Raw genomic sequence first — 25,600 nt, 5'->3', positions numbered from 1 at the left:
TTACTTAAGGTGGTTGAGAAGTAGAATCGTGCCTGAATAGGTAAGCTGGAATCTCGGAGTGTAGTGAGACCGTTGTAGAGTGAAGTGCGGGGATAATGTTTATCCGTTACTTCCCACGCGCTGGATTAGGCATGATGTGAGCGACAGTCTCGGACCTTGTTGGTCCATGCTAGACTAGGAGTTGTTTACGTAAGTTATGGAGGTCATTCCTCCCATGCCTGGTTGTGGTCAGGCCATTGCCGTTTGCAGGCGAGCGGGCTACGCCCTAGCGATGCGAGCTGGGGGGCGACCTTGTACTGGCCACAGTACAATGTTCGTGATTCAACTCTTTCTATGAGCTTGGGGGACACCCTCGTTCGTGCTTGTCGGGCCGCATGACCTCATCTTGGACTCACGACCTTGATGGCTCGTTCTCGTCATGCCTGGTCCTTTGTCCCAACAACCAGCAACCAACAATTGTAAAAACACAATTAACGGACACGCTTGAGATATTACAAGAAAAATTAAAATATTACACAATATTGGGTTTCATTTACCAAATCACTCATCTTAAATTATACGAAATAAGGATTGGTATTGATATACCTAAAAACAAACACCATTGGATGACGACCAAGTGACACCGATGGATTACCAACACGTGCCAAAGAACCTGACTAGAACCTGAAAGCAACATAATTCAATTTTGGGACCTCAAGTGAGTAATACACTTGGGTCTCTTCGAAAAAGTACTTTACTTACAAGGACAAAGATGACCTTTCATCACTTTTCCAAATTAGGGTTACATCATACTTGTATTATAAATTTTCATGTTTCTAAGTTCTTTCAATTCCCAACATAAATTACTTAAAGTATCGAGAGTCCCCACCAGACCCAGCACTGATTCTCTTTGGTTGCTCTCTCATCATCTTCTTGCTTGCAAGTGACCTCATCATATGACTAGCATAATTTTTCTCCGCAACAGGTTTTATACAACTAACCAAAATAATTTCACCCTCTGCATCTATCTTTCTTGGACATTGTCACTTCTAACTTACTTCCTTCTTAATTTCTTTTCTATTTTTCCTTCTTAAAGGTACGCTTGGGACCTTTTTCCCCCTCTTTCAATTGTCGTTCTTCTTCCTTGGTAATTACCATTCGAAACTATTAGATCATTTTCTTACCAATTAGCATGCTAGCATTGTGCCCAACCTCTCTCCTCCACCCTCATGGAAAAGTCCCCCTTGCACCTCCCATCCCAGCCCACCCCCCTCTCCATTGGTTGACTCGCTAGCTCAAGGAGTTTTTAGCTAGCAGCGTGTGCTTAACCTCCACCCTAAATTATAATAAGTGATGTTGTTAAAGTTCAGCATGAGTCAGTTGGATCAACCGGTTAAGCCTGAATCGAACTGAATCAAACCCTTATCAATTTGCCTTTAGAATTTTATTTTTTTTTGGTTAGAAATTTGCCTTTAGATTGAGATAGTATGAAATGGTAAAAACCAAAACTAAATTGGTCTGACCAAATGAATGAATCGATCAAAACTCTTAACCCAATAAGAAATCGAAAATCTCAAAAAAAAAAAAAAGGGGAGAAGTTTTCATACACGGTCGTATCCCCTCTCACAAAGAGTTGGAAAAATCAGAAACCCCTACCCATTAATTAATGTCTTGAAACTCCCACCCTCTCACATACACGGCTTACATAGCCATGTATGAAAAATTTCCCCAAAATAAAATTTAAAAAAATAATTTGAATTTTCGAAGAAAGATAAACACATAAATCAATCATTGCATCATCATGATTTTTGTCTCATTATTTTTAATCTTCTCTTAGATTCCAAACATAACCTAAGGTGAGAGTTCCTCATTAAGTTGGGGTGAAATCTCTTGTATCATACCAATGGTTATGATTATACAATATGATATAATCCACATAAGACCTAGATGGTCAAGGCAAGGAAGAGAAATAAAACAAGAAGAAAAAAAATCACAGTGTCGTAGAGAGGTTTTTCCCTTTTCTAATATGTTATAGGGAGAAAAAACGCTATCTGGGCATGTGCGGTGCGCTGCCTTGCACCCAGACATAGGGGGCGTGAAGAATGACCGTTGTGCCCCCAAAAATTTTCTAAATGAAAATTTTAAGAAAAGGAAAAATATTTTAAACATTCAAAATGGATGGTTTCACAAATAATAACATTTAGGGAATAGTATCTATCAAGCTGATTCATGATTCGATCATGATTGGGAGTGGGGAATCTGATCACTCAAATGATCCAAGCAAATATCACGTAAGTTTTTTTCTTAGAGGGAGCGGGAAAGCAACGGAACGAGGTATTAAATCTTTAACTACTTTGTTACCCAAAAAAAAAAATCTTTAACTACTTAAAGGGAGTGTGGGTGTAGGTGATCTTTCTTTTAAGGGAAATTTACGAAACACCTCCTAAAAATGGGCCGATACTCAGATCACCCCCTCATATTTGAAAATATTCAGATCACCCCTTGCATTAGAGCCCTATACTCAAATTAGACCCTACCGTTAGTTAAATGATGAAGTCAGCTAGTTAAATTTTTTTAAATCCCTAAACTACCCTTGACCAGTACTGATTTACAATTTTACCCTTGCAACTAAAAACCCCAAATTCATCTTCCTCCTCACACCTGCAACTCAATCTGGAAAGACTTTATGACCTGCAACTAAAACCCTAATTCGATTCTCTTCCTCACAACTGCAACTCAATTTAAAGCCCGTCGGTCATCGTTGGTTTCTGCCACCGGTAAGGTCTCTCAATCCTAATTCGCTCTTTTGCAAGCGATGGCTGAGTCTCCAAGGCCACCTGGTTCACACTGTCAAGCTGCTCGACTGGGATTTCCTCATCTCAGGTCGGCTTCTTTTACGTTTTCCCAACCTCACCGATGTTGATCTCGTTGCCGCTTGTATTTACTCTCCCAGGAGTTCTGGAGTTTTGTTGACCCATAAATTCTTATCGGTTCACCTTGATTCTGATTTCTCGCCTTATGAGTTTGTCCCTGAAAAGAATTTGCTGCCACCGGCTTCGATTGATGGAGGGCTACGAGTTATTGCACAGAGATGCCCTAATTTGCGGAAACTTGTTCTTAATGCTACCATGGAGAGTGGATTGTCGAGTGTTGCGGAGGAGGTCTGCAAGACCATACGAACAAATGGCGATTGAGGTCTGCAAGACCATACAAACACGACCGAGATGGGATCAGACACTCCTCTCTGATTTCCCCTCTCTCAGTCACAGTATGTTCGATCCTAACTGCATTGGAGAGATCATTAAGCGTCAAAACAATGCTTTCCTGTATTTTCGTTTCTTTCAATGGGTCTCCTCTCAGCCTGGTTTCTCTCCTGACTCTCAATTCTGCTATGTTCTCTTTGATACCCTCGTCGAATCCAAAGCAGCAAAAGCTACAAAATCATTTCTTCTAAGTTTCCCTGGATTTCAACCCCAACCACCTTCTTTGGAATCCTTCATTCGATGACTCTGCGATGATGGAGCAATCTACGATGCTCATGATGTGTTTTCGCAGCTCAAAAATTTTCCACTTTGTGCCTTCTCTATCAGTTTGGAATTCAGCTTTTTTGGGTTCTCTACGTATTGGGAGAACCGATCTAGTTTGGGATTTGTATGCTAAGATGATGGAATCTGGCCTCGTGGGCGATGTTGACACTGTTGGGTACCTAATCCGAGCCTTCTGTAAGGATAACAAGCTCTCCAAAGCTTATGAGCTTCTTCGGCAAGTGATTGAAGCTGGGCATACCCCTGATAATATTGTTTTCATCAAATTGATTTCTGGATTTTGCAGAGATGAGAGTTACGTTAAGGTCTCAGAGCTTCTCCATTTAATGATAGCGAAACAAAAACCCAATGTTGAAATACTTGAAAAGGAAAACAAAAACAAAACTGATATATTTATGGTGGAAGAAGGATTCATCAAAGCACTGAAAGGTTCATGGTGGATTCAAATCCTCCAAAAAATGGGTCTTTTGGCTTCAAACCCAATGAATTTAGACTTTCAAGAAGAAAGTAGGTAGGGATTCTCAATTCTCCTCAAAGTTACTGTTCAACAACAAGATCCCAGATGGGTAATTACCCCTCTTAAAGTTACTGCTTTTAGGTTGAAGATGAAGGAAAGGATAGTATTGTAAATTTAATTCTAATGATTTAGTACAAGGGTAAAATAGTTCTTTTTCATCAATAACTAACAGCAGACTAACACCGTTAGTGTAGAGGGGGTGATCTGAGTATTTTCAAATATGAGGGGGTGATCTGAGTATCGGCCCATTTTCAGGGGGTGTTTCATAAATTTCCCTTCTTTTAATTGTTTGATTTTTACAAATAACATATCATTATATTATTATCAAAAGATCTCATTGTCATACATATGAAATGACATTATTGTCTTTATTATAAAAAATATATATCATATTAAAAAAATTAAAAAAAAAAAAAGGTTACAAATTATTTGACACCTTGCAGTGTGTTGATAAGAAAATCACTTACTTAAAACAAGCAAATTATTTCATATGAAATCCTCGTTGAAGACTAACAATTGCAATGATCTATCTTCATCGATCATAAGACTAAATCAATCAAGCCTAGAGTTATATTGGGTCCGAAATTTGCCCGAGGATGAGTTTAGAACCGGCTTACCCTGGTCAACCCTAAGGCTCTGGTATGGCCCAAAAAAGTACGGAAGACAAGGCAGCTGAATGGATTCCACATGGGCTTTCTTTGGTTGGATTTCAATTTTGATTTCTTTGAGTGATTTTAATTTATGAAAATGTTTAGTATGATTTATACACCATATTTACGTGAAATGGAAGGCATGGGAGTCGAAAGTCCAAAATAGCTAAGGAGCTATTTTGGGATTTTGATTTCACGAGTCTCTCTCTCTCTCCACCCCCTTCTCTAGGCAAACATCTATTTGTTGTCCCCCCACCCTGCCCCCTCCAGAGCGAGCTCTCTCAATCTTAAAATGATAGTGGATTCCAATAAGTTCTTAGAGATTGTGGTGGAATTTCCATTGGTAGTAGCAGGACATTATTGGGTTAGATGTCTTCTATCTAGATCAGTTGAAGGTTAGGTTCAATGGTCTAGATAGGCTAATGGAGAAGAAAAAGAGTTAATAGAGTCTTCACAAGTATGAGTCTTCCAAGAGAGTGGAAGATGTGAAGTGTTCCAAGGAGGTGAAGTCTTCAACAAGATTGGGTCTTCTAAAAGAGTAGAAGTGGTTGGAGACATCAAGTAAGGTGAAATACATTGGAGGATACCTATAAAGAAGAGAGGTGTCTACCAAAGAGAGTAGTGTTGATTCAATTGAGGAACCAAAATGTGAGGATCCAAGTGAGAGTCTAAGAGATACAATGTTAGTGCAACATGCATACAAGGACTAAACAAGGAGCCAAGGTGCAGGTATATCGAGTGACTGGGAGATGAGAGAAGGATGTACATGGGGGCTTGGGTTTGGGTGTCAAATCGCAAAGGTTGTACTATTTTCTCTTGATTCATAATGACAATTGAATTTCACTCCGTGGACGTAAATGATTTTACCTAATCACATAAATCTCGTCTTTTATTTGTGTAAATGCTTGTTTTTCTTTTGTGATTTTTTTGGTTAATCTTGCACATACCGTTTCTGTGTATTTCTCAAATTACAAAGAGAATGTTGGAAATGTTTGTTTTTTCAACCCCAAGAGAAATAAGCAACAAGGGTTGTTTTGGAAGAGATTTGAATGAATTGTTCGCATGGATCAACTTGGAGTCCTTTGAACCTTATAAGCGAGGACTAAAGAAATGACGATGGAAGAGTTGTGAGGTTGTGTGGGCTCTTGCTAGCAAAACCATGGCGAAAGGAGAACGGACTTTGCAAATCCACCTCCAACCCTGCTCTCTATGCAACCCCCATCCCCACCCACCACCATTGCTTTGAATGAAGAATGAAAGTTGCATGAAAAATGAGAAGAGATATCAAGAGGGAAAGCCTGTGGATGAAATGGGCCCGCAACGGCCATGGAAGTGGAAGTGATATATGTTGTTGAAGAGGACAAAGAGCTGTTGAGGAAGTATAACACTAAAAGACATTGCAACAGCCAGTGGGAAGACCTCCAACAGAGAGACCCAAGAGAAAGAGAGGAATTAGTTCTCCGTAGATTATGCACCCAAACAATTTCAATTTCTTAAAAAAGAAAACATTCCATAACTTATTTTAAGAAATCAATTTGAAATAAATTCAATAAAAGAAAGCCTAAGGACCTAAGGCTACCATATCATCCATTGGTCAACTTCCTTGATGATCAAATTTTATAGATTGTCCGAATCTGCTTCCATTGTGATTTTCAGCACCAAATCTTGACATGGCAGAGAAAATTTATTAACAATTGTTGAAAAGTCAATATCTTGAAAATATGGGAAAAAAATTGGTATAGCAGTTGAGAATACGGAGGAAAAGTATATGAGATAATAAGCTATTTTGGAGATAGGAAAATTATCGCCCCAGTACTACTGGGTGGCTGTGCGCATTGTGCGATGCAGCACCGTCTATATGTGTATAGTGGAACGCACCGTGCACACATGGGTGATGCTGCACCGCACAATGCGCACATCACCCCAGTAGTCGTGGGGGCGATAAAGGTCCTTGGAGATAGGGCCACAAATTGGACATTTAGCCGATTCAAAAGATAACTATTGGTCCATTGGTCAGAATTGGCCCTATCAGCCTTACTATTTATAATCATTCAGCCAAACCATGCTTGAAGGCCAAGTAGCAACCACAGCATAGGGCAGCCGCAGAATCTGCCACGTGGTTGTTTAATTTGAGACGATGAAGTGAGCTTTCAAGACATGAGGCTAATGGTATCAAAACAGTAACATTTATGGACTCAGGCCCATCTCCAGCCCAAACAGAGAACTACAAATTGGGCTGGGCTCAGCCGACTGCCGTATGTTGGGTTTAGTCCTAATTGGGCTTCAGCAATGAATGTTCATCCCCGGTTCTTTGATGAAACTTTTTTTTTTTTTTTTAAATAAAAATTTATGAAACATGTTTATCCCGTTCTTTGATCGTGTGTGTGTGTAACTATATTTATGTTAGTTGTAGATTTGCATATTGGTGGTACATCTCAGTGTGGGTGACTTAAGGATGCGTTTGGTTCACTAATTCTTTAGATGCATGTATTGCTTTTGGCCATAATTTTATATAGGGATTTTCTATGGAAACGTAATTCTGATAGATTAACTGTTTGGTTACCTTGAGTCTGTTAGTTCTCAGTTGGATATTTTTTAGAAGGTCCCAAAGGACAAGCAGTCTGAGAATTGTATTCCAATTCTCAAAAAAGAATTGTGTTTCCCAATTTATCATGTTTTCAAACTCTAAGGTCTTTATGTATACTACGTAGTCCGATCTCCTCCCACAAAGCAAAAGTTAGAGTTTTGAAATTTCCAACTATTGGGATATCTATAGATGGTCATGACTTCATCTGTTTCTATAACTTGCATGCACAAGACAATTATTTTTTAGTATAAAAACCACAAATCTTTGTCTTAGAGTGCCACGACATTGCATCATATGAAAGAATTGGTCCTTGTCACCTTCTCTTGCCTCCTCCTAAACTGCACCACCTGTTAAGATCAAGTCTTTTTACAGCATCAAGGACATCCTCCAACGTCATTATATGCTGCTCCAATATCCTTGTTTGTTGTTCGAACTCTTGAATTGTTCTTTTGAGGACTCCTTGCAGATAGTCTGTGGATGGATGTGATGTAGATGTGATGATGGGTGCATTCTCAAGAGTATTATCTAATTGCTGGTTTGAAGACGAAGATTCTCAGTTTCTCACTCACCTATAAATTTAAACATTCTACAACCATGGTTTTTTTCTTGTAAACAAATAAAAAACCAAATTGTAAATAATTTTTTAAATTCTTTGTTAAAAATGAAATAATTAAAAAATGATGGTCGGTGTATTCATACCGAGGTGGAATGTGGGCAACACCAAAAATTTCATCCTCTTTCTAGTCCTTGACTGCACCTTCGAACCTTGCACTATCCATTTCCACATTCACACATTCTTAAGTGATTTACCCACATATAAAAAAAAAATTATACCTAGGACACTTGTAGAATCTTCTTTGTGGATTAGTTCTAGTATTAATTCGATTTCAATATTATATATTTACCACCACAAATGTCACATTTCGCCACAATATCCATCTAGACTAAATTCAATATCGACAGGTATAAGGAAAGAAATATAGAGGCAAATTTACAAATTTCTCTACCATGTTTCAATAGATTAGGAATTACTATTGTGACACATGGAATTGGGTACGCAATAAATTAAAATAGTATGAAAATGATATCATGTAACTTAACACCCAACAACCAAAAAGTTACAAAAACCAAAACCAAATGATCAATTAAAGATTCACGCTCATATTACTACGTGCCAACTTAGTTTGTATTTATTGCCCAAGCTATTGATCAAATTCTGTTAATATTCACAAACTACTTATTATTCCTTTTTATTTTGGTCAAATGATTCAGATAAAAAAACTGGCAATTGTGTTAAACAATGAATGAACTAATAGGAAATAAAATTATTTTGGGTAAATTACATATCACTCCTGGTTTTCAAATGAAACTTAGATCACTCCCTGATTTTTGAAAAAACTCAAATCACCTTCTAGTTTAGACCCTAATATGACAAATTAGTCTTTACCGTTAGTTTTATACTGTTAAGTGATGATGTTAGCCAGTTAAATAAATTTAAATGCTAAACTATCATTGACATGTTGAGGATGAAGGAAGGATAGTATTGTAAACCTAATTCTAATGTTTTAGTACGAGGGTAAAATAATCCTTTCACACTAATAACTAACAACAGACTAACACCGTTACAATAAAAGGGGTGATTTGAGTTTTTTCAAAAACCAAAGAGTGATCTGAGTTTCGTTTAAAAATCAGGAGGTGATGTGTAATTTACCTAAAAAAAATTAGGTTCATGCTTCGACAGAGATACTTTTTGTGGAATTACGGAACCCAACTCATAGAGGTCCCAAGTCCAGTTCAAGTTTGTGATATCCCATGCCGACAGTGGAAGGAATCTCTTGTTGTACACTTGTACACGAACTAACTTGAGAAACTCACATGATTAGGGAGGGAGAAGAAGTAGAAGAACATCAGTGCCAAGACCCACACGGATTTTTATCTGCGGCTGTACTTATCATGCGACGCTGTACGTGCTATGTGTGCCATGTGAGATCCACAATGCACACATGGCACCTGCAGTACCACACGATGAATACAACAGCGTTGCAGTTACAACCGCGGCTAATGATCGAGACCCACACAGGAGAGAGCGTAGGAAAAGATCCTCACATATTGTTATTGGGTGGGAAAGCTTGGAGAGAAAGTGAAAGTTTTGAGAGAGAGAGACAACCTCTCCCCAAGTCCCAACCATTGGCGTGGATTTCTGCTAGTGTACAACTTATGGTCTCTCTTACGATTTTGTCGTCACAACTCACAATTCACAAAGCAGCAACAGCTTGGGTCCTGGGGAGTGGGGGCCCATACATGAATGATGAATGATGAATGATGAATGATGAATGAAATTCGTGATTGGAAAGTTGTGAGTGGTCAGGTTATAATGTTGGAAAGGAACGTGCTTCAAACGCTTCTGGGCCCCACCCCCCATCTTCCCCCACTTTAATTGAGTTATGACGTCCTTCGATTCATTCGCATCTACCCCTCTCTCTCCCTCCGTGTTCTTAATTTATAGTTCTTTCTGATCGGGTGTGAATGCGCAGGAAATGAGTTTGCACACGAATCCGACGGCTGATCTATTCCTTCTGCAGCTAGGATACTGGGAACCGATCTGACGGTCAGAAGAGGTGGACTTTGATTATTGAAATATTGATTGAAGTAGTTCTATTAAAGTATCTGTCAATGAAAGAAGAGTATTCCTCGTGAGCAAACTGTAAAGAGCTAAAGGCCCATCTCAGTCTCGATTCTTACTCCCTGACTTTCTTCCTTCCTTACAGAAAAAACGAAGTAGAAACCCAGAGAGAAAGAGAGGGACAGAGAGAGAGGTTTGAGTGTCTGTGTGGTGGTGGTTTTGGCCGGAAAAATGACAACGAGAGGGTCATCGGGGAGGTTACCGACGTGGAAGGAGAGAGAGAACAACAAGAGGAGGGAGAGGAGGAGGAGGGCTATCGCTGCCAAGATTTATACTGGACTCAGGGCGCAGGGCAACTACAAGCTTCCCAAGCACTGTGACAACAACGAGGTCTTGAAGGCTCTCTGCCTTGAAGCTGGTTGGGTCGTCGAGGAAGATGGCACTACTTATCGCAAGGTTTACCTTTCTTCATCCTTCCTGCTTCGATTTGTTATTTTGGTCAAAAAAACTTGCTTACTAATAGATCCATTTTATTGTGTTTCGATCTGCAAAAGGAAAGCGTTTTCCCTCCTTTCCAGCTTCTCATTTTCTCTCATAGGCCCACCGCATCTATAATCTGTAATTTCTATTTGGTAATGGAATATGGGTTCTATTGATCTTGGTTTTTGCCTCCTCCCTTTCTTAATTTTGTTTAACTCCTCATCGATTCCCAAAACCCCCCTCTTTTGTTTTTTTTTCCTAATGTTGAAGCATACCTTTTTTTTCCCTATTTTGCTTTTTCGGATTCTCGGGTTTGGTCTTGGAAAATCCCTACTAAAGTTTTTTCATTTTCAAGAGATCTTGCTCATGTTGGCTCTTGAAAACTCATTCGAAAACATAATCCATTCTCCCTGAAAATCACTTGATCAAAGCACCACCGATGAACTTCACAGCCGATCTATTTATTTTTCGTCCCTTTTTGTGGGTCTGAAATGAATGATATTGTACTTTCCCGTGTTTTTGGTTTTTCCCTTTCGGTGTTCTGTTTGGGATCTGACAATTTCCGGTGGAACTGGAACTGGTAGTATCATCTGCTTTATTTTTCCTTCCCGAATCTAGCAGGTGTGTGGGTCTGAAGACTCTGAAAATGGAGGAAGCACAGCCCAGTTGAACAACTAAATTTTTCGTTCATAAAAGCAACATTTTTACAATATTGCTGAGATTTCTGGTCTGTGTTTCTTGGACAGGGATGCAATCCACCCCAAACGGAGGCCGCCGTCACATCAACTAACATCAGTCCATGTTCGTCCCACCAACAAAGCCCAGCATCCTCTTCGTTCCCAAGCCCTGTTCCATCGTATCATGCTAGCCCAGCTTCTTCTTCCTTCCCTAGCCCTTCTCGTTTCGATGCCAACAACGCTTCGTCCTCTTACCTCTTACCCTTCCTCCGCAACCTGGCCTCCATCCCTACGTCCCTTCCCCCTCTGCGCATCTCCAACAGCGCACCAGTCACTCCACCCCTTTCATCCCCAAATTCCAGAACTCCGAAGATGAGGCCTGACTGGGACTCACTCACTAACAGTCCCTCCATGGCGTCCTTCCGCCAACCATTCTTCGCCGCCTCGGCCCCTGCAAGCCCAATTCGCCGCCACCATTTCCCTCCGGCCACTATACCCGAATGCGACGAATCCGACACATCAACTGTTGATTCCGGCAGATGGGTCAGCTTCCAAACGGCAGCACCAGCACCAGGGGCAGCTCCGGCTTCGCCTACATTTAATCTGGTGAAACCCGTGATGGCTCAGCTGAACTTGCCACAGGATTCCTCCGCTCCAGGATCGGGTTGGGGACTGGTGGGAGAGAGGGGACGAGGAGTGGAGTTCGAGTTTGAGAGCGGAAGGGTGAAACCCTGGGAGGGTGAGAGGATTCATGAGATTGGAGTGGATGATCTGGAGCTCACACTTGGGAGCAGCAAGGCTCGGAATTAAAAGTTACCAGCTTGAGGGTTTAGGGTGTTTCTGTGGATGGAAGAAGAGAATAAGAAGAGCTCGTTCCTTCGATGTATGGTGAGTTAACCCTCCACCCCATTTCTTCGTCGTTCGCTGGACTCGGCCAGTTCCATAGATTGCAAGGCTCCCTGGATTGGTGTTTTCACTTTTCTCTCTTGATAGTCCTGGGCCTACCCTTCCCTGGATAATTGGGGGAGGGAGTTTGGTTCAAGATTTGTAGTTCTCCAGCTTTCTGATTTCCATTATCTCAGGGATCCAGAGTAATTCCAGATGGAAGAGGAGATGGTAAAATGATGCTGAAGAGCACATACTTCCATGAGAGATCTGAGATTTTCATGTGGTAAACTTGTGATTGGGTTGTAAATGGCAAAAGACTAAAGAAAGAGATTGTAAAATTTGTTCTGAATTAAATTTTCTCAAAAATGGCTATTTTCTTTCCAAGTGATCATTTTTCTTGGCCACAAGTTTCAGATGTGGAACTGAATTAAATCAGGTTTGTTAGATAGTCGAAATTAAGGAACTTGATTCCTCTGTTAACTTCTTTAACTTCTTTTTGTTCTTTTTGTAAACAAACAAGAAACCAGAGTTACATAGATAGGAAATTGGAGTTGGTCATTCAAAAGGGGTAGTAGGGTCATTGTCCTTTTCTTCTGGACCCTCTTCCTCTTATCAATCTATTGTCATGTCTACTCGCAAACTCAATTATTGAGCAGTCGGGACCCACTGTGTATCGTTTGCTGGACTGGCCCATGTGAGAAGCAGTTGCCATGGTTACGGATTCAACAGGAAACTCTCTTCCTCAATAATTCGCTGTGAACAAGCATGAAGCATCCCCTGGGCCATGTGCCCTGTCCTGGTACAACTGATGCAAGCACTAAAACACGCACAGTACACACAAGGTCAAGAAAAGAAGGAAAACAAGGAGGGGAGAGAAGCGAGAAAGTATTTCTCTTTACAGAGTTCAAATGGGAGACTGAGTATGGTAGGGTATTGAAGATTGAAAGGCCTTTCTTTTTCCGTTGAACACTTTTTATTAACCATGAAAGGGTTTGCACTGAGCTTTCTATAAGTTGTTGCGTTCTGCGAGTCAAAAGAGCTTCTTAGAACGGGAAAAAGACCTCAGGCTCAGTAGGTCCTCAATGGTTCTTTTCCCATGTGATTGATTCTAGGGTTTTTTCTTTTCTTTTTGTGGAGCATGTCACATCCCCCTTCATGCTCATAGTGTACATTCTAATTGGGCTCTCCTCCCCTCCAGCCGTGGCTGGAGCTGAAGGATCCAGCCCAACAAAAGCAGGGGTGTTTGGGTAATTTCATGAGGGCTCTCCTATGAAATGATCCAAACACCCCGGACTAGATCGTCCAGCTCCCGCCATGGTTGGAGGAGAGCTAGGTCCATCAAACCCTTGGATGGTTAAAGGGGAGGGTAGTTTTGTCAACAAGGATGAAATGTAATCATGAGACTAGGGCACGGTTTTAATAATAAGGATTACCGATCCGGATTAGACGGTTTTACCTTTAAATTTCAATGAAAATCTTGATCCCACACTGTTGCATTATATTATGCACACTGATCCAAAGCTGCGGTCAATGGATACCCCATTGACTGTGGGCTGGGAAAATTATCGTTTCCATTTATCTGCCCCTCAATTTTTGGATTTTTTTCCTTTAAGGTTCCCTCATTCATATGATTGTGAGGTTCTCTTTACAGATATTCGACACGTGTTAGAGAGAAATCCAACGGTTGTGAGGTAAAATACATTCATTTTCCGATGGTGGTTCCCAAATAAAGAGTGACTCTCTCTCTTCTCTATATTCTTTCCTCAAAACCACTTTCTTCTTTCTCCTCTCTCCACTGTATCCTCAAAACCACTTTTGTACATCTTTAATAAAGTAGCCAAAAGTAAATAAGAAATTAGAGAGGGAATATTCCCTCTCCTTCTTCTCCAAATCGCAAAACCAAAAACGAAAAATGGAAAACTCATTTTAGGGTTTCAACAACTCCACTGCCGCATCTCGCGACAGCCAAACCAGAGGGCCGGCGAACTCATTCCCTGCCTAAGAAACCACCGTCAGCGGAAGGGGAAGATTGGGGTCGGATATGGCCACGGTATGTGGAAGGGACACGGCAGCGGCGATGGCAGAGGCCAAAGTGTAAGTGGGATGGGATAGTTCATTGAATGTATCATACAAGTTTCTACTTCCGACTTTCAGGTGCTTTCTCTCTATGTATTAAGATAATGAGAGAGAGAGAGAGAGAGAGGAACTCAGAATCAGGGATGATGAAGAGTGCAACAAGAATCTTGAGATTCCATACATCTAACGTTTTAGAGATAACGAGCAGAATAGTAAATACATGATGATGTATGTTATCCAGGATCTTTGGGCCTGGAGATTCAACCTTTCTGATCTGAAAACAAAGATTAAATCATTTTAAGCCAATCAAAAGAAAAGATGGAGATAATTTTGAAAATCTTTTTGATCTTCTTTTTCAAGTCGGTCTCAAAGCAAAACAAGAAAATGCTTAGAAAGCAGAGTTGCAATATTTACTATCCCATCCCACTTACACTTGAACTATTCCCTTCTCTACACCTACGCCACCGCCTACCATGGTTTCGCCGCCTCCCTCGACCTTGACCAAGCCAAATCCATTCGCCTATCCTATTCTGTTCTTGGTGTGTGCGAGGACCAAAATACCAGGATTCAAGAGTGTTGCTGCAGATTGATGCGTATAACAACGGCAGCCATGGTCGTGGTTCACTGATTCTTCATAGAGGAGACGTGAGAGTTGAGAAACTGCAAACGTGGAGAGAGGAGAGAGAAGAGAGTGGTTTTGAGGAAAGAGTGGGGAGAGGAGAGAGGAGAGAGGAGAGAGAGAGAGAATCCGTCGTTGTTTGGGAATCACCATCCCAAAGTGTATTTCACTTCACCACCGTTGGATTTCTCTTTGACACATGTCGAACATCCGTAAAGAGAACCTCACAACCGTATGGATGAGGGAACCTTGGAGGATAAAAATCCCTCAATTTCCTCCATTTCATCTAATAGGGGGGGAGTGGATCCCACCTAGACAGTGTGTTCGTGCAGGGGGTAGGGTGGTCATTTTCGCCCCCCTATGAGAGGAAATGGAGGGACAGATAAATGGAGACGATAAAGATTCGAAGGATAACTCAATCCATCTCACAATGTCAAACTTGATATCTTTCATCCGTTTTTATACATCTTAACAAAGAAACTCATAATAGGTAATTACACACAACTCAACAAACGCATATGATTGGACGGTTTTAGTATGATTCATGATTGTTTTGATTCGAGTTAGTCTGGTTCAAACAAGTGGTTTTCAGTTTAAAACCGAACCAAATCGAATGAAAATTTACTTTTTAAAGCTAAAATTAGACCAAAAATTTTGATTCAGTTCAATTTTTAACAGCAGCTTACAATTTAGTTTTCTATTACAATTCTAAATTATGACCCTCCCCAAACCCCGCAGTGGCAGGAGCCTCATGTATTGGGTATGCCCCTATTATGATTCTAAATTGACACCCTTATCTACGACCCTGCATCCTCTTCCTTCTTTGCCACTTACCCTTCCCTCTCCTTGCGGAAAAGTTGAAAAGAAGGCATAATTTTTTTTGGCAAAATCCTATGGTGGGAAAATGTTTGAGAGTCTATGGATTGAAACCTAAGGTATAAAAATTTCAAAAACAATTAAAAACAAATGTGAAAGGAAAGTATCTTTTTCTTCATCATAAGGGGGAAAAAAAACTTGTAAATCCATGGTATTGAATATATGTGTGAGGAAGGTAAATTTTTTCCCTTCACATTAGGAAAAAATGATAAAATACATAAGGGGAAAAGAATGCTACTCAATGGAGTCCCCTTATGCCCTATCACATGGGGCAGTGAATGACTACCCGCGCTCGGCCCCTCCCCTTGGAGGCTCATGCGTGTGCTCCCACTAGCACAAGAGCCAAGCAGCCAAACAGCAAAGCTCTTCCTAATATATAAACCTAACCATGCAATAGGATTGAACTGGACAAATGATCCGAATAAGTTCAGATCTATATGACCAATTAATAGATTGTTGGTCAGTAGTCGATCATTAATTAATTAATTTAATTTTAGCGCAGACCTCGATGGAGCAGTAAGGTTGCTCCATTGCGACCTAATGGTTGTGGGTTTTGAGTTGGGCAAAAACAGCCTCTCCACGAAATGGGTTAAGGCTACAGTCATTATGACCATTGTCCACATTATCAGTTAGTGGTTTGATGTGGCAATGAAATCCACATCAGCCAACATTCTCCCACTTGGACAAAATTGCCACATGCCAAGTATAAATCAAAGTTACAAACTATGTTTTGCCATTTCCGTTATATTGATTCAAGTGTGTGGATGACTTTATGTTCATAGTGAAAACTTAAATTCACGGATCATGGCAGTCCAAGTTCTTAAAATTAACTTATTTCTTCCATGTATTACAATGAATTATCATTCTCAAAATGAACATTTATTTGACAACTTGATAGAATTATCTCCATGGTTAGCTCTTGGTGCAAATTTGAATTGTCCTTTTATCTTAATGGACATTTGTCATTCTCTAATATTCATGTGGACAAAACTTATGAGATTGACAATAAAATAGTAGTATTTCTTTAATTCAAAATCCAAAATCTTACATTGCAATGTTTAACTAAGTTGTTACATACTGAATAACACAATCCCAAACGACTTATATGATGTACAAACCTTGAGCGGAAACCCTTTGGTAAAAGTATCTGAATTATTTCATCAGTGCTAATATATTCTATAATTATTTGATGATCTAGAACAACTTCTTTAACAATAAAATATCTCAATTTGTTTGACATCGAGTCAATGAACATGTGTTATTTGAAAAACGTAATATTGTCGTACTATCGTAAAATATTCGTATTGATTTCTTAATAGAAGGAACAACCTTAAGGTCTGCAACAAAGTGGGTTGAGAGAGTGCTTCATATATAAAATGCCACGACTTCTACTTGCGTTGTGGAGGATGCTGTTTTTAATTGCTTTACACTCATCCATTAGATTGCTTCTCTAGCAAGTACAAAAATGTGTCCCGAAGTATATTTTTTTGTATCACTCACACTCAACATAATTCGGAATTAAGTGACCAATGAGCTTTAAATTGTCTAAGTGTCTTTAAGTCAGCATATGATCCTTGGTACCCTATAGATATCTCAGCACCTTCTTTGTATCTATCCAATGTAACATACCAGGATTCTGTTGGAACCTTCCTAATACTCTCACTAGAAAGGTGAAATCAGGTTTTATATAGACGAGCGTACATTAAACTGCCTATTAATGATGCATATGAGACTTTGCATTTCATTTTGCTCCAATTCATTCACCGGACATTGTTGAAGACTAAGTTAGTCTCCTTTAACAATGAGTGATACTTGGTTTCAAATTTTCCATATTGAATCATTCCAAACTATACCGATTTACCCTTTGGGGATAGCCCTAAGGTCTTATTTGACCTATCTCTGTAGATTTCTATGCCTAAAACATAGAAAGTCTCTCCCATGTCCTTCATATCGAAATTATTTGTCAAGAATTTCTTAGTTTCATGTAGCAAACCGGAATCATTGCTCGTTAAAAGAATGCCGTCCACATATAAGACCAAAATGATGAAGCGACTTCCTTCAGTTTTGACATATATGCATTAATCAGTATGATTCTCTACAAAACCATATGAAGTGATAGTGTGGTCAAATTTAAGATACCATTGTCCAGAAGCTTGTTTTAATCCATAGATGGATACTTTAAGCTTACACATTAAGTGATCTCCTTTTTTCCGAAGAAAAACCTTTCGGTTGTCTCATGTATATCCCTTCATCAAGATTCTCATTTAAAAATACCGTCTTGACATCTATCTGGTGCAATTCGAGGTTAAAATGTACCACCAGTGCCATGACAACACGCATGAAATCTTTTTTAGATACAAAAGAAAATGTTTTTTTATAATCTATATTTTTCTTTTGAAAACCCTTTGCCACTAATATTGTCATTTGGGTTTCTTTTGGTTTTGAAAACCCAATTACAACCAACGGTTGAAGCTCCCACTGAAAATTCTACAAGCTCCCATACCTAATTCTTTGTCATTAATTCTATCTCATTTTTCATAGCATTAAGCCATAAGTTGGAGTCACGACTGTTCATGACTTTTGAAAACAATACATGATTACTTCCATTGGCTGTCATGCATGCGTGGCCCCTAGGCTCCCCCACAGAGAACACTCCCCCTAAATATATACTCACATTTTTTACTTCCAAAATTTTAGGAAGGAATCACATTAACTATTAAATACATGGGAGATTATAATTGCATACCGTATGCTTTACCTCTTTTTTTTTGGGTAGAAGAAATATTGTATGGTTACTGTACGCGTTCTTCATAGCTGAATTTTAAAAAATAGGGAAAATTTCACAGACACCCCCTAAAAGTATCCAATATCTCAAAAACTTACCATACTTGGTCAAAATGTCACAGACACCCCAAACGTTAAGCATAGTTAGTACCCAAAGGTGAAATATTCATTTTACCCCTTAGTTATTTAAATAAAAGGACAAAACTGCCATTTCATCTTCTTCCCTAAATATCCATTTTACCCCTTAGTTATTTAATTAAAAGGACAAAACTGTCATTTCATCTTCTTCCCTCTATGGCTCTGGCTCTGGCGACCATCACCTGCTCTGGTTACGACGACCATTACCAGCACAAAACGAGAAGATGACCAGACTTCCATTTCCACCCATGGCTGAAAGCGAACTGAAGAAGGGCGACAAAATGAAACAAATACATCTACCATTTCCGAAACCCCATCACCGACCCTCTCTCAAAACCCATCTCTGCTAAAACCGCCATCATCTCCACTAACCCCTATTTCTCCTTTCATCCCTATTCTTTTCTCTTTATTTTTTTTTATCATTTTCATTCTGAAAACCCTCATCCCACCTTCACCAATTCTCCTCTCCATTTCTTTTGACTTCTAATCTAACCCACATCCTTGTCTAAACAAAACCCCAATCTGAATTCCAGCCATGACCACACCCATCCTCAAATAATTTATCATTTCTGATCCCATCATATCTTTGATTTCCTTTTCCATTTTCCCTCCCAATAACCATCAGATCCCTATTTCTTTTCTTTTATTCCCATTTTTCCAAACCCAACATAGAATCAGAATCCATTGGCGGCCATCATTTTTTTTCAAGCTCTCTGGAATCCATTGTCGGCTGTGGTGCAAAGAAATGCGGAGCAGAAAAAATAGAAGAAGATTAGGAAGAAGAAGAGGAAACCCGGGCGGAGAAGAAGGAGATGGGGAGGAAATTGTGCGGACATAGAAGGAGGGCTGGAGGCGGTGGCGGTGGTGGTGGTGGTGGCGGCGGCGGAAGAAACAGCAGAAGGAGAAGAAGGAGAAGAAGAAGGGGAGAAAAAAGGAATAAAAAAAAGGGAAATTTTCAGTGCCCCCCTTGTGTTGGACCACAGAATTAATGCCAACCCATTAAGTCCCAATATTTGAGTTTGCACCCATAAACTAACGGACATCACGTTGAGTTAACTGATTGGGATAAATTGTCAAAAATACCCTTTATACCAAAAACCCATCTACAACCTAAATTCTTACCGTTGGAACTTCTAACCTTGAAATACCTCATCTTCCCCAAATCGAACCTGCAACTCATCTTTGCGACTGGCACACTGGAGAAGCAGCAAGCTCAGGTTCAGACCTATACCCGAACTCCATTGATTCCACCTGCTTCCATCTTCTCCTCCTCTCCATTATACCTCCTTCTCTTTCTCCTGCTTTCTTCTCCTTTCTCCTGCACAACCGTAGAACCCATTGCTGCATAACCCTTGCTCAACCCCTTGCTCTGTCTGAGAACACCCACCCACCCACACACACACACACACCACACACTTGCTCAGCCCCTTGCTCTACCTGTGAACACCCACCCACATAACCCTTGCTCTATCTGAGAACACCCACATACACACAGACACACACCCATGTTCAGCCCCTTGTTCTACCTGAGAGCACCCACCCACCCACACATACTCCTACACAGACCATACGACACACAGACACACCCATTTTCAAAAACACACACCCCTGCCCCTTGTTGCACCTTACACACACACACCCACCCCATCTGCTGTACCTGATAGCACCCACACACGAGGGGCTTTGCCCCTTGCTGTACTTGAGACCACACACACAGCCTGGCCTTACACCTTGCTGAATCACACACCCCCTGCCCCTTGTTGCACCACACACACACACACACCCCACCTCCTGACGTGAGCACCCACACAGAAGGGCAAAGCCCCTTGCGTACTGAGACCACACACACACACCACACCACAAACCCACACCCGCACTTGCACACACACACCGGGGAAAGCCCCTTCTGTGCTGAGACCACACACACACACCACACACACAAAACCCACACCCCTGCACCCCTGCACACACACACCAGGGGCAAAGCCCCTTGCTGTACTTGAGACCACACACACACACACACACACACACCCCTGCACACACCTACACCCCACACCCCTGCACCCCTGCATACACACACCAGGGGCAAAGCCCCTTGGTGTACCTGAGACTACACACACACACACACCCCTACACACACACCCACCCACACCCCACATCCTTGCACCCCTGCACACACACACACACACACACACACACACACACACACACACACACACACACACACACACACACACACACACACACACACACACACACACAACACACACACACACACACACACACACACACACACACACACACACACACACACACACACACACACACACACACACACACACACACACACCCACACACACACACACACACACACACACACACACACCCACACACACACACACACACACACACACACACACACACACACACACACACACACACACACCCACACACACACACACACACACACACACACACACACACACACACACACACCCACACCACACACACACACACACACACACACACACACACACACACACACACACACACACACACACACACACACACACACACACACACACACACACACACACACACACACACACACACACACCCACACACACACACACACACACACACACACACACACACACACACACACACACACACACACACACACCTACCCCTACACACACACACACACACACACACACACCCCACACCCCTGCACACACACACACCCACACCCCTGCACACACACACACACCACCCACACCCCTGCACACACACACACACACACACCTATACCTACACACTTGTTGCACTACACACACCACCACCCCACCCACCCACACACACACCACCCCACCCACCCACCCACCCACCCACCCCCACCCACACCACCCCTGCACCTTGTTGCACCACACACACCACCCCACCCACCCACCCATACACACACACCACACACTGCCACACACACATATCCCTGCACTTAGCTGCAGCACACCATACACAGACACACAGACACCCTGCACCTTGCTGCATCACATCACACACACCCCCTGCACCCCTGCACTTTGCTGCACCACATCACACATACCCCTGCACCTTACACACACACCCCTGCACCTTGCTGCACCACACACACAAATTTGACAACTTGAAATGAAATTCTAAAATATTTTATGTATTTTGTAGATAATGATGTCGACATCAGCTCGTGTTAACAGTACGAATTCAAGGGCATTGAAATTTGAGAACTTGAAATGTGACTGTGGATTCCGAGCTGCAGTTAGAATTTCAGAGTCCGAGCAAAATCCAAATAGGCTCTACTACAACTGTCCTAGAAAAGGCAAAGGAGGCTATGATTTCTTTGCTTGGTGCTACCCAAAGGAAGATATGGGAAACCTGCCCATGTCTACAGTTATACCACGAAACAATAACATGACAGATGGGAGTGGAATTCACCCAAATGGAGTGTGTGTGATGAAGGATGACATGTCTGCCAAAATATATCTTGTGTGTCTAATTGTACTGATTCTCTGTATGGTGAACTTTGTACTGCTGACTTTTAAAGTATGATGTAACTTTGAAACTTGGTAATTAGAAGGTCATGGTCTGGTCTTGTAAGTTGTTGGTCTGGTCCTATAAGTTGTTTTTTTTTTTTTTTTTGATGGGTGGTCCTGTAAGTTGTTGGTATTAGTAATTAAAAGAGAATGGTGTCTAGCTTTGAGTTGGTTTGTTTTTTCAAAATATTTGCTCATTCCAATCTATTAAAGGAAGACACAGCTACAGAGCGTGTAGACAATCAAGATAATTATACTAAGATAATCATATTCATTGGCATAATCATAGCATCCAATCTGTTCCATCACCAATATTACAACTTAAAAAACATTCAAAACATTGGTTCATCGACTCCATTTGTTCCATCACAAATATGACAACTTCAAAAGTTCCCAAACATAGTAACAACTTCTCAAATTTTCCTAAAACACTCCTAACAGAAAACAAACCACTCACTAGAACTATTGACCACTACCCTCTGTGGCTAAACTACTAGCAACTTTTGAATTCCTTCTAGCTCTATAGGCCGCCATCTTTGATCTCACTCTCTCTTGTACAGACCCACTTGGAGACCCAGTAGATGCAGTGTTTGATCTTGTTTGCCTCTGAGAGTTACTTGTATCACCCTGACTGTTGGTTCCACTTTCCATTCTCTACACCAGAAAAAAAAACCTGAATATGAATATAAATATATAAATTTATCTAATGAAATAAAACTAGTTAGATTTATAATAAAAAAACCTTACCTCACTACCCACCCTTTTCCTTTTCCCTTTCCCTTTCACTACACCCCCTTTGCAGGTTCTCTTGTTGTGATCTACTGTATTGCACTTGCTACATCTTACTGATGACGATATTTTTCTGAAAACTGGAGGGGCTCCTTCATCAATAGCTCTTCTTCTATTTTTGTTGGGTTTGCCAGGTCTCCTTCTCATAAGGGGGGGTTGCACGACACCATACAAACTAGTCTCAGATAATCCAACTGTACCTGGCTGTGCATGGATCATCTCTCCATATGCTAGTTGATATCTTTGCACAGTATAGTATGGATCACAATAGTCATCAATGCTCTGGCTCTTCACAGCAATAGCATGGGCTGCATGCTTACAAGGCAGCCCAGTTGCTTCCCATACTTTATATGTACAAGTTCTCTCATCCAACTTAACCACAACAACTTTATTTCCATCATTAACCTCAAACTCATACAATCCTGCTGCATGTGCAGTGCATCCCCTTGCTGCCCTTTCAATAGAATCCAATTTCTTCTTAATAGCTGGTGTAATTGTACCCATTAAACTGCATGCAGTAGCATACTTCTGCTAAAACCTTGTCGTCAACTGCACCCTAAGTTGGTCAATCAGTGCCACTATTGGCTTGTCTCTATAAGCTACGATCCATTGGCTGAATGACTCGGTCATGTTGTTAGTCACATGGTCACTCTTGGCACCATGATCAAAGGCATGTCTTGCCCAGCTTGTAGGTGGGTTTCTCATCAACCAGTCATGAGCTTCTACATTTATATCTTTCAGCTCCCCCATAGCTTTCTGGAAATCAGCAACAGTGGATGCTTTGACATCAGTCCAAAAGCCAGTCCTCAACATTGCTCCAGGATAAACACCCCTAAAGTTGGCATATAAATGCCTACAACAATGTCTCTGATTACATCGAGGGAATTGTTGTTGAATTGAATCAATTAGACCCTATAAATGATTGATAATATATATATATATATATATATATATATATATATATATATATTAATTTAAGCATATAAATGTAAGAAAATAACTAACAACTATTAAATTCACCACATTTACTAACCTTTTGTTTGTCAAACATAAAGGTCAAGTGGGGTATGAAGTCTGTCTCTGATTGTAGAGCAATGTGTAAGCACTCAAGGAATCACATCCAACTGTCTTTCCTCTCAGTCTCATTATTTCCATCTAATGATATTGCTGCAAAAAAAAATGCCTCCATACTTTCCCTTTAAGTGGCAACCATCCAGTCCCAAAAATGGCCTGCAACCTTGTACAAAACCTTTTATACATGCTTTAAAACACACAAACACCCTCTGAAACACTGGATTTTGATTCATATCATGTCTATCCATCATTTGAATCTTGACTACTGCTCCTGGGTTATACTGATCAATCATATCAAGATACGCTGGCAACTGTGCAAATTGTTTAGTATGGTTGCCTTCAATCTCTTCTTTGGCAATCATTCTTGCCCTATACAGTTGTTGTTTGCTTGGTTGCAGTCCATACTGTACCTTCATCATTGCTTCCATGCTTTTAATAGTCATTGCAGGATCTGCCCTGATGTGGGGACCAAGTTTACCAGCTATTCATCTAGAGTTAGCTGCTGCCAATTTTGTCTTTCTTCCACTACAAGTATGTTTGTCTGCAAATGATTTCACAATGAAAGTCTTGCCATCAAGTGCAAGAGAAGCATGTATCCTCCAAGGGCAACCATCACTTGCACAAATCACAGTTACTCTAGTCTTCTCATTTTTTAGCCTATATAGTTCAAACCCCTCTTGAATTGCATAGTTCTTCAAGTGGGTTCTATATTCATCCACACAATTAAAAGCCATCCCTTCATCCAACTCCAATATTCCCCCACCACTGGATCCACTTTTTTTGGAAAATTGTGAATGGTATTCCTCAGAATCATAATCTGAAATACCATCCCTATCTGACTCATCTTCATCTTTATTTTCCTCTGGAACATAATCTGATTCATCATCCTCTTCCTGATCCCCTTTCTGACCAACAGTCTCTGTATTCTCATCACCATCATCTGAAGAATCTGAAATTCCATCACTTTCTTTATCCAAATCATCCTCACTAAGTTCTCATTTATCATCATTACCTGAATCATTCAATTCCACAGGTTCATTCTCGTTAGATCCTACAAGATTAGAAGGTATCCTACTTGATACACCATGGCCTATACCACCCCCTCTTTATACTGTCTTCTTTGGCGGTCTACTACTACTAGGAACAATAGCAGTTTGCTGTCTCATCCTTGTAGATTCACCAGCCACATATCTTTGCCTTCTTGTATTAGTGGTCCTACCAATCATCTCACGCTCAAACCCATTAATCTTATAAGATTTGGTTCCTTGCTGAGGCTCACTCTCTTGCACATTGGAGACATACAATCTGATTACCTTGTCAGCCTCAAAGATGTCAAACTGCTGCATCACAGATTGATCATCCCACACCTCTACATCCTCATTCCCACCAGGTAGTATAGTTTTGCATTTGAAAGTCACACCTCTACCATCTGGTATATGACCTAGGACTGTGCTGTAGATGTCATGTACCATATCAATATATCCATACCTATCTCTATCAACTATCTTATGCGACACATTCCCATCATAATAGTAATAAATTGTGAATAAATCCATCCTGCACTCATTACACAAATAAGAAGAATTCAGTATACCATGAGCAAGCCAAATCAAGCATGCAGAGTAAAGTGGATGTTGTTGTCAAACAAGTTTCACAATTGGATAACCAAAAACAAGCTTGGAATACTACATATTGGTGGCATTAAGTTTAGAATCCAATTGGAAGACTC

General features: G+C 40.7%; 2 protein-coding genes and 1 long non-coding RNA gene across 3 annotated transcripts; 2 read left to right on the top strand and 1 right to left on the bottom strand.

Moving 5' to 3' along the window:
* Nucleotides 1-3,496: 3,496 nt before the first annotated feature.
* LOC122659010 (pentatricopeptide repeat-containing protein At5g18950-like) lies at nt 3,497-4,039 on the top strand. The gene has a single exon (XM_043854174.1). The coding sequence runs from the start codon at nt 3,497-3,499 to the stop codon at nt 4,037-4,039; it is 543 nt and encodes a 180-aa protein (XP_043710109.1).
* A 501-nt stretch (nt 4,040-4,540) lies between these two features.
* LOC122660077 lies at nt 4,541-17,862 on the bottom strand. Its single transcript, XR_006332613.1, has 3 exons — nt 17,849-17,862; nt 10,618-10,621; nt 4,541-4,571 (listed from the first exon to the last, which is right to left on the bottom strand). It is a non-coding gene; the product is annotated as an uncharacterized LOC122660077 (long non-coding RNA).
* On the top strand, nt 10,067-11,927 carry LOC122660076 (protein BZR1 homolog 1-like). Its single transcript, XM_043855251.1, has 2 exons — nt 10,067-10,357; nt 11,128-11,927. The coding sequence occupies exons 1-2, from the start codon at nt 10,133-10,135 to the stop codon at nt 11,866-11,868; spliced, it is 966 nt and encodes a 321-aa protein (XP_043711186.1). The 5' UTR covers nt 10,067-10,132; the 3' UTR covers nt 11,869-11,927.
* Nucleotides 17,863-25,600: the final 7,738 nt, after the last annotated feature.

The sequence above is a fragment of the Telopea speciosissima genome, chromosome 4 (assembly GCF_018873765.1).
Source record: "Telopea speciosissima isolate NSW1024214 ecotype Mountain lineage chromosome 4, Tspe_v1, whole genome shotgun sequence".
In the NCBI taxonomy this organism is placed as follows: Eukaryota; Viridiplantae; Streptophyta; class Magnoliopsida; order Proteales; family Proteaceae; genus Telopea; species Telopea speciosissima.
The sequence above is the reverse complement of the archived record's forward strand: the minus strand, read 5'-3'. Positions and strand labels throughout refer to the sequence as shown.